This window comes from Balaenoptera musculus, chromosome 7 (assembly GCF_009873245.2).
Source record: "Balaenoptera musculus isolate JJ_BM4_2016_0621 chromosome 7, mBalMus1.pri.v3, whole genome shotgun sequence".
Lineage (NCBI taxonomy): Eukaryota > Metazoa > Chordata > Mammalia > Artiodactyla > Balaenopteridae > Balaenoptera > Balaenoptera musculus.
The window spans coordinates 24526265-24539778 of NC_045791.1; the positions used below are offsets into that span (position 1 = coordinate 24526265).

General features: G+C 33.1%; 1 protein-coding gene across 1 annotated transcript in view; it reads right to left on the bottom strand.

Moving 5' to 3' along the window:
* The window catches only part of LRP1B (LDL receptor related protein 1B), a 1897582-nt gene that overhangs the window by 261221 nt on the left and 1622847 nt on the right, over positions 1-13514 (bottom strand). Inside the window, exons 48-52 of the mRNA XM_036857483.1 lie at positions 12162-12275; positions 11769-11918; positions 9213-9335; positions 7307-7426; positions 2695-2823 (exon numbers count right to left, since the gene is read on the bottom strand). Coding sequence (XP_036713378.1) covers positions 2695-2823; positions 7307-7426; positions 9213-9335; positions 11769-11918; positions 12162-12275 — 636 coding nt within the window. The remainder of the gene's footprint in view (positions 1-2694; positions 2824-7306; positions 7427-9212; positions 9336-11768; positions 11919-12161; positions 12276-13514) is intronic.

Below are 13514 nucleotides of genomic sequence, written 5' to 3' on the forward strand. Positions count from 1 at the left end.
TAATGCTCATGATGGAAGTGAAAAGAAAATCAAAAGGGCTAAGAAAGTTACTGTTTTCAAGAGGAAAATAAAACTTTGGGGTGACTTCAAGAGTGGGGTGTTGAAATAGGTTAAGTTAAGATCTATGGTGAGATGAGCCCAACCATAAGTACCACACTGAATGAGGGACATCGATCCATAAAATGGAACATCAATCCTTTTGGAATACTGATCCATGAAAAGTATTCTCTAGCAAGGGCCTTAACCAGCAGGAAAAATGGTTGATTAAAATGTGCAGTAAAACTTCAGCTGACTTGTACAGAGGAAATAAGCTTTAATAGTATATGTATAGCATCATAGAAGTTTGATTATTTAAATATTTTAATTACTCTTCTTACATGGAAAGGGTAAATGCTATGATATGACTCAAGGTTTGGGATATTTCAAATGTTAAGAATCTGCTATATGATGGATGTTAACTAAGCTTGTTGTGGTAACCATTTTGTAATAAGATATAAGCATATCAAATCATTATGCTGCACACCTAAAACTAACACAATATTGTAGGTCAATTATATCTTAATTTTTTTTAAGTGAAAAAAAAAAAAGAATCCTCTACATGTTATTATAGTACACTGGAAAGGGGGAGGCTTTGCAAAACGTTGCTCTTCAACTTATAGTTTTATCCTAAGAAAGCTATTTACTTTCTTGGTGCATCTGTTTATTTATCTGTTTAACGAGTATAATAAAATCTATCTGATAAATTTTCTGCAAGAACTAGATAAGGTACATGAAGCAGATTGGCTCATTTTAGGTACTCAGTACATTCCTAGTTGCTGTTTCAATTCCTATCTATACAACAATTATCTTTGGCAGATCCCCAAAAGCACTTCACTGAGATACTGTGGAAATTCAATAATGTAAATAAAAGCACCTACCAAAATAACTGATGTATAATGGGCACCTGAAAAAATTTACATGCCTTCCAATCTCTCCCCTTCATGTCTTAATAGGCACTTTCCTCTACCTAGAACACTTCTCTTTCTTTTTTTTTTCCTTCACAACTGAGATAACGTTATTACTTTTCTTTGAAATCCTTCCATGAGACTTATAACGTTTTTTACACAATATTTATTTGTGATGACCTAGTATCTTTTCTATGTATCATTCTGACACTTAAGTTATTATAATTATTCTTTTACATGCTTATCAGCTCCCGATCCCCAAACTGCCCCACACTACGTGAAAAAAGGAAATCTCTGCTTTCAAAACTCAGTAATGACTATAAAGAGACATGAGCAGGTGAAACAAAAAGAATTACTTAAATTTAATCAAGTGTAACTAATTTTCAACAAATTTATTTTCAAAAATGATACAGAAGCCACATAGGAGCAGCATTCAAAACTGCCCATTATAATCAAAGTAAAACTCAGTTACTAATCACTACTCTAACTTTTAACTGTGTGACAGCTTATATAACTCAAGTGAATTATGCCAATTCTAATGCATGAATTATTCTTTAAGATACTAAGCAACAGAGGCTTATTTGGAATTAATGCTTTCAGGTCACTTCAGTACAATTTGTTGTATTTTAACATAATTTACTTAATAGCACCCATGTGGTCCAAAAGTGTTAATATGTGTCCTGGAGCATTAACTTGCTACAATAGCAACAGTATACAGGGACCATCTGGATCCCTGAATTGATGCATAATCCTTTATTATGTAGCCCTCAGTGGCCCCACTGACCTTTACAGACACACATATCAGTTTCAAGATCAAAGTGATTTATGCTACAATAGCATGAGCTCTGTGCACACAAGCCTGCCTCAAAGTCTTCTTTTTCCTTCTCTGCTTTAAATATCCGCCATATACACACACCCACATACACACACTATTACATTATGGCTTCAATTACAGTTTTAAAGACCTGAAGACAGGTCATCAGAGAGATGACTGGTAGACTTCACTTTAATAAGCAGATTTCACAGCACTGTTCCTAATAAATTGCTCAACAGATCCCCTATGTGACCTTGGGATCAGCATTCAAATACTCAGTCCCTTCATTCTCCTGATCATGCAAAGGAATTTATCTAAATTTTTACTATTGAGTAATCCCCTGAAAATTTCCTGAGGTGACCTAGGGTTAGAAACTTAGTAAATTGTCTGGCGTCCAAAGGTGTTCCTCTGATTCCCCAGCTTCATTCAGCTATAAACATACTATTATTACCTGACCTAAGGGCTAATATCCTATCTGTAGGACTAATAGGTGTTTACTGACCTTCTGATCAGTAGTTATTTAGGATCACAGAAGCCATTTACAGAGTATCTGTAATAGGCAATCTAAAAGCCTTCAAGGGGAGTGTGGGGTGGGAGGGTGGGGGAAGATGCTAAAAAGGAAGTAACAAACCCACCACACACACGTACAGAGCGTAGTTAAATTATCTCAGAAATGAAGTGAAAAATCTTTGTGCATCAAAACCAGTTTTAAAATGGGTAATCCCTCTGTTCATGTTGGAAACACTCTGAACAGTGGTTAGAGGGGTTGCTGAACTATTATGATGACAACATCCCACCTGATTAATTCTGATACTACGCATGAGTCCAGGGATTGGGAAAGTGAGAGAAAAGGTGACATGGTGAGTACTACAAAAGCAACTGTCTGAGGATGCTGCAGCAGCTTTCTTTCATAGACAGCCCCATGAGTGTTCATACCACAGCCTGCTGTGGAGAGCTCATCGCTTCCATTTGGACAGTCCCTTTCACCATCACACAGCCAGTGTCGGGGAACACAGGCACGGGAGCCCTGGCAGCTGAACATGTCAGGCGCACAGGTGATGGCACCTGAAACCCACCAAAAAAAATGCCATTAAGATCACACACAGCAGGTCCGCTGAGAAAGATCTATAATTTCATTTCCTACAGACAAGAAGGGAAGCAGAAGAATGCCACTGACAAGGAAAAAACTGTAGTTATTTGGAATCATCACATATTATCCATCCCCTATAGAGAGTTTCCTCTCAGAATGCATTCCTTCTCAGTAGCAAGTATTATATTTCTTAAAGCTGCATGGCAGAAAATAATGAGTATGTTCTCCTTGTAAAATGTAGCAAAACATAGAAATCTCATTGTGAATAAACTGAGATAAAATTTCAAAAGGACTGAACCTATAAGGATAATAATAATAACAGTATTTTTATTGCTTAATATATGCTAAGCACTTAACATATTAACTCACTTAGTCCTCACAATCACCCCAAATGGTAGAACTATTATTAGTCTCATTTCACAGAAAAGGAAACTAAGGCTCTGAGAAGTTGGAAAGCTTGCAGGAAGTCACAGATTGCATAGGGAGCCACATGTTGAACTGGGAGTCCAAAACCTTTTTGATTCCTAAGTATCTTCTCTTAACCAGTAATACCATTACTGTTCCTCCCCACCTTGTGTTGTTGAAAAGTATAAATGTATGCATCTTCCCTTTGCTTTTATACACTTTTATAAACAGAATCTACCTTTTCTTCGCTCTATCAATTCAATGTTCCTTCAGCTGCATGATGTTGTTTTCAAATGTATACAGGAAAAAAAATGAAATGCTTGTTGACTGTAAATTCAAAGGGTCATGGGTGGTTTCTCTTTGTTTTTCTCTATATGGGCATAGGGTAATTGAGTAAAATTAGCAAATGATTCATTCTCCTGGTACTTCCCAAGCCCCAAGTACAGTTATACATATTGAATGGTTTATTTGTTATGTATATAAAATATTTGTTGAGTGAATCAGTAACATGCGCCCCAAATTTAACTTCCCTTTAACTTCACTTTCTTGTGACCAAATGCTACCCATAGAATAGATGTTAAAAAACAGGTTGTAAGAATTATTAAAAAAATGTTAGTATCTCCAAGAAGAAAATATGACTGCCTGGATTGATGGATAGTTGTTTCCAAACCTTTAAAGCTACTTTAATTGGATTACCAATCATCATCTTACTTTTCAGCCATAGAGTTTTTATGAGAAGAACATGTTTTTTAATGCAATGTTATCAATATGGGAGTACCACAGGGTGACAAAGTGGAACCTCCTGGTGATCTTTTTCAACATAAATATGTCTCTTCCTACATATACTTTAATTGGGAGGACAGGATGGCAAGTGAATATTGAAAAGTCCCCCAGGTAATTCAGATTTGCTTATTTGTTGAGGATCAGTGCTAACAGAATGAGTTTAATATGATATCTATTACTGGAAGAAATTATAAAGAAAATCTATTAAACAAATGTTGCTTTAATTTAAAAATGAATTTACTTGCTACCTATTGTCTTTAGTACTTTCTATAATAAAATTATCTTCCTACAAGTTATTTTTACATTATTCCTCCTTATCTATTTTTTTAAGCTTGTCATAAGAACATAGAGTGTCACTTTCACTCTTAGACTCTCAGTTAGTGCTTTAATTTCCATAATATTTTTATTATTTAGCTGGAGATGCAAAAAATTGCATTCTTTCTGCTAAGGAAGTTTCGATACATTTAGCGCCCCTTGTCTACTTCCTTATTATCACTCCAATTTATTCCCAAGGTAGGCATAATAGATATAGCATTGATTTTACTGTTGAGAAATTTAACTTTGTATGACCTTGTGGAAGACTAGTGTCTGAGTTTCACTCTAAAATGAGCATTATGAGTAGATAATTACTAAGATACCTAAAACTATAAAATGGCATAAAGCTCTTTGCAGCTAATTTTCTGGCTCCCTTTAAAGTGGTTCAACAGATTCTGTGTTAAGAGCATGCCAAAACATCATGGTCAATTTAAAAGAAAATGAGCCAAGGAAAAAACTTATGGCTTCCTTCCATAATTACCACTGTCATCTGAAGACGCATTGCCTTTCTCAGGGACATGAATCCCAAGGGAGAAGGAAGACAAGCTGAAGGAATTCTACCAGATCCATCTTGGGTACCTACTCAGATATAATATTTGATTGGTGAGAGTTACTATCCAATTTAGTAAGTATTTCAGAAACCTGAATTCTGTTCCTAGTTCTGTCATCACTGATTCACTGAGTGACTTCAGGCAAATTTATTAACCTCTGTGAGTTTTTCTTTCTTCATCTATCACATGATGCAGGTGAACTAGACTGTGATTTTTATAAGTGAATCCTCAAATCCCAAGTCAGAACCACTATGTGCTTATGAAGAAAGAATATGTCTACATCAGAATATTTGGAGATGGGGATTAAGAATCTACATTTTTAACAAACCTCTGAATAGGATATTTTGTACACTAAAGGTGGAAAACCACTGAGATAAATTATTTATAAAGTTCCTTTCCAATCCTAAAATATTAAGTCCAATTCATTGACTGATGCTTGGTCTAAAGCAGTAATTTTTATGTAACAACAGCTTGGTAGCATATAAATTACAGCCTGTGATTATATTAAATAGACTGGGTGTTTTGATGACAGGTAAATATGTTCATTATCATTAAATTCTTTAAAAAACTTATCAGGACATTGATAGACATTGACAGGACAATACCACTCTGAAAAATAAGGGAGGGAGCAGGAGAAACAGAACAAAAGAGAATGGGAGTAAATTCATTTATATAGTACACATTGGCCATGTCAGCTGATCACGATAATTACATAAGGTAGATGTCTTGTAACCATTTAATAGGTAAGGAATTTGAGGAATAAGGGATAAAATGGACCAGCCCATGATCACACAGCCGGAAAATGCAGACGTGGGAGAATTCAACTCTGTATGACTTTAGAGTCTTTACCACTTCTATTATACTGTGTCCACTTAAGAAGGATAGAGGTTATCAGGGGAGCCATTTAGTGTAGAATTAAACAAAGGGTCAAAAGCAAGATAATTTTAGAGACCAGAAACATGTTCAACGTGCTGTAAATTGGTAGTCCTTTTGTTAAAATTAAACAGGGAACTCTACTCAATACTCTGTAATGGCCTATAAGGGAAAAGAATCTAAAAAAAAAAAGAAAAAAAAAAGAGTGGATATATGTATATGTATAACTGGTTCACTTTGCTGTATACCTGAAACTAACACAACATTGTAAATCAACTACACTCCAATAAAAATTTCTTAAAAAGAAGTATTTAATAGCAAAGAGAAACAAAGTAATTAAAACAGACTGGCCAGTCATCTAATTAATTAATGATTTCTTTTTCCTTTCAGAGGTTTTTGATAGTAATCTTTCTACATTTATCTTTATCTGTCGTATAACTAAATTGTTTCAGCTGTGTAAATAAAAAGTAGATTTTAGGTGGCTTAATACAGGAAAATAAATTGCCTACTTTCTGAGGATATCTCCAGTTTTATGATACATACAGAGAACTTCATTTTAGTGTGAACATCATAAATCTTATATTCCTTTTTCCATGATAGTGACCTAAATAGCAGGCCACAACTCCTGAAAATTTAAAAAATGTGTTAAGTACACTTAACTCCATAAATGAACCTTATTCTATGACTCAGGTCCTTTTCTCTCTTAAATGAGAATGATAACATTTATGAAATAGGATTGATATAATGAACAAAGAATATGAAAACAGATCAGAAAGATAAATAGACAGACAGACATGTAAATAATTTAGTAGACTGCCTGGCCAACCATAACAAATCTGTGGAGATTAGGTTGCTTCCTTCTTCTACCTCTTAAAAAATTCATTTAATAATTAAATTTAAATTATTTGTTAAATGTCCGTGATTAATTAAAAGCAATCACATTGGTTTTTAGCCAATGTAGTTGACGTATAGTAAACATAGACATTTGACACTCTACCTCTAATCCTATAAAGCTGAATGTTAAAGTACATTTTAAAATCATATACAATAGTCTGCTTCCTTAATTTCCATTTAAAACAATTCAATAAGAGTAATTACTATAATACACAAACACACACCATGTGTGGCTTATGGCAGTATAAACCTGCATAGTAAATTTGGATGGTGACTTAGCAATACTTATCAAGAGCAATGAGAAAGTTTTCAATCATTTGATCCAAGTAATCCCAATCATTGAGATCCATTCTAAAGAAGTCACTGAAGACTAGAAATACAATTTGCAAATACATTAACTGAGTCAATATTCAGCAAAAAATCCTAAAACTCTAATAGTAAATGTATATATGAAAAATTGTACACTGATAAATTGTCATAAAAATAATAAAAACAGTTACATCGAAATGTATATACATACAAGCTTAATGTTAAGTTTGACAAAGTAGAAGACAAAGTTTTCTGTATACTCTAAGACAATAGAGCATATGTATCATACTCCTAAAAACTGAATGAGAACACAAAAGAAACAACTCACCACAAATGCTATCACTTTCATCTAATCCATCTCCACAATCAGCCTCTCCATCACAAATCCAGTGTTTAGATATACATTTTTGTGCAGAACATGCAAATTGGTTCCAAGAACAAGAGGAACCTAAAAAAAACCAAAAAACAAGCAAATAAATCCATAAGAATGTTTGTTTTAGGTGCAAAAGAAAAAATAAATCCTTTGAGACATTCTTAGGAAGGATCCAACATGAGAAAGTTCTTTAGACTTTGCTAAAACCAGCCATCCCAAATAAAACAAGCCAGAGTCCTCTTCCCTATGACAGTGCTATAAAATTTTGACCATGGCTTGCATATTCCCTCTGAGTTATCCAGGTTATACAACATTGTTCCTTCAACATAATCTCACAGGGTTTGACTTTGAGCTAGTCAATATGCTGGTCACTCTCCCTAAGTACATTACTGTCTTTTTCTAACATGTAGGGTACAGATATAAAATAAATATTCCAAGTGTGGTCTAGTCATTTTTCCTAATTTTTAATCTATTTTTGAACAGTTGGAGAAAAAAATTACATCCTAGGCAAGGTCATAAATATGGTGAACTCACCACCATATACATTTGTTTTTAAAGGTGATGTGACTCAGGGGGTTTTAGCTTGATGACAAGCCATCAGTTTTGTACCTATACATACTTAACACTTTGATGTTTTCCTTTCTCTCCCTTGGGAACACTTAAATCTGACTAATAACATCCATATTCATTGGCATGGTGGCTGGTATTTTATTACCAAGTTATGCATTTATAATGGTGTATTCCATTTATTTCCAAAGTTTGTGATTGCTCTCCTCCACCCTTAGTCCACTTATCACCAGGAAACACCCAAGAATAAAATCCTACCAAATTAATATGTTCAAAATGTAAATGACTATAAAAGTAAAATTTTGATTTTTATCGTATAAACTATTTAAAAACTTTGCATTTTTATTTGAAATATTTACTAACATGACCTGTGAAAAGAGAGACATTTAGAAAAACTGAAGCCCAGAAAAAATAAAATTAAAGAAGATACAACCATATAATGGCTTCTGTTCCAGGAAGTATGACTCTACATAAACTATTTGTAAAGTTCTCTGTTAATCTTGTTCAGGATCTGGCTCTAATGTAAAGATATATGGCATCTTAATCAAACAAAATGCACCTTCATATTTCATGATGACATTTACTTTTATGGGACTTTGGCATTTCGTAGACAATCCATTTTTAATCTTTCCTACTCTGTCTGTTCATCACAATGTTTGCTATTTGTGTTAAATGAAAATAGTGAATATATGCTTTTTATGCTTTTTTAGGAATTTTTTTGGCCTGAAAATCATAAAATCCATAAATTTTATAAAAATAAACATTTTAAATGCTTTCTTACCTTGCCAAGTGAAATGAAATGTACACACACAGAAATTAGGATGTGGATAGTGATAGACGACAGTTTGAAGAAATGCAAGTTTAACTATACTATTTAAATCTATACATGTAATTAATAGAAACACTTAGGATAATAATAGTCAATAAGAGGTAGGGAGACTATAATGAGTTGTGTGAGCTAAATCCTTATTTTTCACAGCAGAAGGTAAATACATTAGCATCTAAACTTAATAAGTCAGGAAATGAAGGTATAAATATATCATTTAGATTAATGGAGGTAACCACTAACAAAAACAGAAAAGGTTAAAAGAAAAGGCTGTATAGGAGATTGTTATTCTCCATTATAAGTTCTTCTGTTCTATTTTAATTTTTACCATTTTGTGATATTTAATCAAAATAAAAATTGATGTTAAAATCAATTAGCAATATTTTGTGTAAAATCTCTATGTAAGAGAACATCAGTATATAAATAATAATATAGTTTATAAAAGTAAAGCAAGATATAATGTCTCACCACAGTGGAATTCATCAAGTCCATCCTCACAATCTTTCTGACCATCACATACCCAGGTATTCAAAATGCATCTTCCACTAGGACAACCAAAATAATTTTCTTCACATCTGTGTTTGTTTTGAACTGGGATAAAATATAGAATTTAATGTCAAATAAATTAAATTAATCTTAGACTTCTGCAATACAGGTAGACATCAAAACAGTAATACTCCTTGAACTGGAAGAGGTAAATAACAAGAAAACTTAAATAAAAAGAGCTGAGCTGAGGACATTAAAGAATGTCCAGGTCATGAAAACCAAGGAAAAGCTAAAAAACTGGCATAGACCAAACGAAATCAGGGAGATATGGTAACCAAATCCAATCTAGGATTGGATCCTGGATCAGAAAGAGGATATTAATGGAAAAACTTGTTAAATCCAAATAATGTGGAGTTAACAAAAATAAAATAAAACGTTTTATAGATGACTATAAACTGAGTAAGCCAAAGGCCAAAGAATCATTTTAGGTGGAAAATATTCTTAATTCTATACTTATGAAAAATAAATTACATTATAAAATCATTAGTAGATTTTTGCTGAGAAAGTGTAAACTTGGTGTTCCATACTTAGTGGGTACATATGCTTTGACAAGATTTATATATGTATTCTCTATTTTAAGGAAGAAAAACAAGTTGCAGTAGTATCTCTAAAATTGTCATACCTAACAAAAATATCATGAGAATAAAAAGTATCTGTATATAAAATTATTTTGTAAATTATATATTTTTCAGATTGTAGAGTATTATTATTATTATAACCTCCAAGAGCACATACAAAATACTAGATTTTTCTCTTTACTGGGTGTCATTTGTCCCCTTGCACCTTCAGGTTTACATAGATTTAGTGACTGGCTCACAGCCAATCAGGAAATAAATCTTAGAGTACACATGGCATCACACTATAGTGATACATTATGACTATTTTAAGGTAACAAAAATTACCTCCATTCTAATTTTTTAATGCCAACTTTGTAGATCTAATTAAAGATGAAAATTACTTTTTGAAGGAATTCATCATTAACACAAAAAGTCTTGATTGTGCTGGATGTCTTACTTTTTCTTAGGATATTGCCTAGATATAACGTAAGATATTTAGACTGACCTTTTACTGGCTTCCTGTTTGTCTGCCCACCTGTTTCATAAGTCTATATTAATGCCCCTTTCCTACTTCCCCAATATAATCACTATTCTCTACTAATGATGAAAGTTAGCTTTCAAAATCATTTATTAATCCTAGAAATATATAAAGACTACAATAAAGTAAAAAATATATATTTACAAGCTTAATAGATACCTAGTTATACTGCCTTCAAAATAATTAAAAAGTTGACTATAGCCATAATGAGATAAAGAATTGTTGCAGAAGAAACACTGGAATAAGAATCTAAACACCCAGTTTCCATGAGTCTAAAGCAATTTTCTATATTTATTTAATGTTTTATATAATGAAGAATAAAGTTAAAAAAAAGAGAAAAGATGTAGATTTGCAGTGAGCCAGTGCCTCCTAGGATACAGCAAGTCTTTTCAAACCCAAAAGGAACATCACAGAGTATCACACACTGATGAGCAGTGGCGAAAAGAAAAAAAAGGAATCTGCTATTTCCCAGTTAATTGATTGATTATGCACCATTAAGAATATCAATTCTTTAGAGTAGATCGTGTGTGTGTGTGTATTGTATACACTTGTGTGTGGAATACCTACAAATATAATTTCTTAAAATGTTTCAAAAAATTATTACACATCTACTAAGCATGGAAAAAAGTGATTGTAGCAGCAGGGTCAGGAGAAGGAAACAGCAGTAGGAGAACACATGTAATAGTATACTACAAGCATATCTACTTTCAGTTATAGTAATTTAACATCTTTCTTTCTGGTATTATTATATATTTTTAAAATTCATTTCCTTAAATAGTTAGGAAGAAATAGGTTCATGACCTTCTCATAGAAGGCATTCTCCTAAGAATGCAGAGGACACTTTTCAGTGCTTGTGTAGGTAAAGATGGCTAATATATATAAATATACCAGTCTGACATTGATCCAGTAATGATAACTATTATGTTACCCATACTAGTATGCCAAAAGATTGTGTAAACTGCATCAAATAGCCTAACTTGACAATACAAGCTATATAGTAACAGGAGTAAAGCCAGTGGTGAGAAACACAGTCTCCCTCCCTTTAGTCTATAGATAGTTTTCTCTCAGTATATACTACTTCTGTGAAAACCTTATAGATTACACATTTTAAGATGTAATCACCAACTTTAAAAGGATTAATGAGGAACTGAACATGAAAAAGTAAATTGATCCAAACATAGAACAGATTGCTCAAGTATCATTCCATAAGTCATTAAAAAATATAAAGTGGCATGTCTAGCACAGGTGATTATTTTTAATTTAGTCTACAATATTTGTTTTAATCTTAGCCATTGAGTATCAAGAATGAAAATTAATAAGTTTATGCTATACAACCAGCCCCTAAATCTTCAAGGCACAGACTGTTTTGTCTTCTAGAATTACCTGGGCATTTTAATTCATCTGAATAGTCTCCACAGTCGTTAGACCCATCGCATATCCAGGTTGGCAGAACACACAGTGAGGTAGAATTACATCTTATGAATCCTGTGGTTTTCACTCCAAGCTTATAGAAATATGTACAGTCTGTATTATCTATAAGGAGGTAAACAGAAAAATGAAAAACACCTCATCTGCAAAGGTTATGAGCCTTCTATGTAGGTCATAGAAACAAGAAAAGTTAACCTCATTTGAAGAAGTAAATATGCAATTATCCTACACAACAAGGGTTAATTACATATCAATTCTGGACAAGGTTCAGTGAAGAGTTAGACACTGTTCAATGTAACGCCAAAGGTGCACAGGCATGAACAAACAAAATGTAATGGAATATCTTACTGCAGTTCTTTTCATCTGAAGCATCTGCACAATCTAGGTTCTGGTTGCATCGTGCTGATCTTGGAATGCATGTCCCATCTGCACAGCGGAACTCAACAGTGGCACAGGTTGAAACTAGAAAAACAGGTAAATAAACAAATGGATAGACGAGATAGAAAATGACTCCTTGCTTAACATTTTGAGTACTTTAATTCTTACAATTTTGTTTGGTTTTGCCTTTTTAACTCTGGGCAGTCAAACTTGACCCATAACCCCCAAAAACAAGCTTGGGTTAGATGCCTCATACATCTTCCCCTGTCATGCTGTTCTTCCCTACATTGTAGTACTTATAATACTGCATTGCAATGGCCTGTTTATGTATCTCTCCCCCCATTAAATTGTAAGCAGGGACCGTGCCTTGTTTTCCCTATCATACCATATCAGCACTAAACCAACAACAATAAAAAAATTAAATGTTGCTGAAACTTCTCTCTCCTTCCAGCTTCAAAATACAAGGTATGACACTAAGCAAATGCCTGATTGAGTGCATACACAGAAATCCCGCTCTGTTTGCTAAGAAGAAGTGAAACATTCCCTGCTATGATAAAAAGACAGACACACAGACAGAGTCAGAGATTGAGAGAGAGAAACCACTGAGTATTTGCTTTATTTACTCAAAGAGGGAATAGTTCAGCACTCCTAGAAAGTCATCATGCTAAGTTATCCTCTTTCACATGGCCATATTACTAACATTTGGTATAGGAAATACGGATTCCTCATGCCAAGAAACATATAAATGCGGTATGACTTGCCTCTGTTGTTGGAAAGTATGGCTTTCGAAATCCCTGCTATGCTTAGATGAAAATCAGTTTTGATATGCTACCATCATTACATATTCTTTGTACAGAATAGCTTATTCTTCATCATATATTCCTTTTTACTTTGCTTACACATTCATTACCATATAATGGTTTTCAGCAATATGTTGTGAACAGGTGCATGGCTTGTTTTGTGTGTTAGATTAACTTAGGTGAGATTTTTATTCCAAATTCAAATTTCCACAGGTTGATTATGTTAATGTACAACCTGAAGGGCTTTTTGATTATGCCACTTTTACTAGGGTTGATATTTTAAAGAGCCTATTTAATTACAAATATAAATTATATCAATTGTAAATGGTTAAAATGCTATCTTAAAATATGCAAATTTTATTCAAGGGTGTGTATGTCATTTGTATTTCATAATGCACTGCTATTATTACATTTAATTGTATCTTGCAATTGTATCCTTATTTGTGTTTAAATGATGATTAGAATAAATGTTTTATTTACAATTTGCAATTATAATTGCTTCACTGTTTTCTTCATTAAAAAT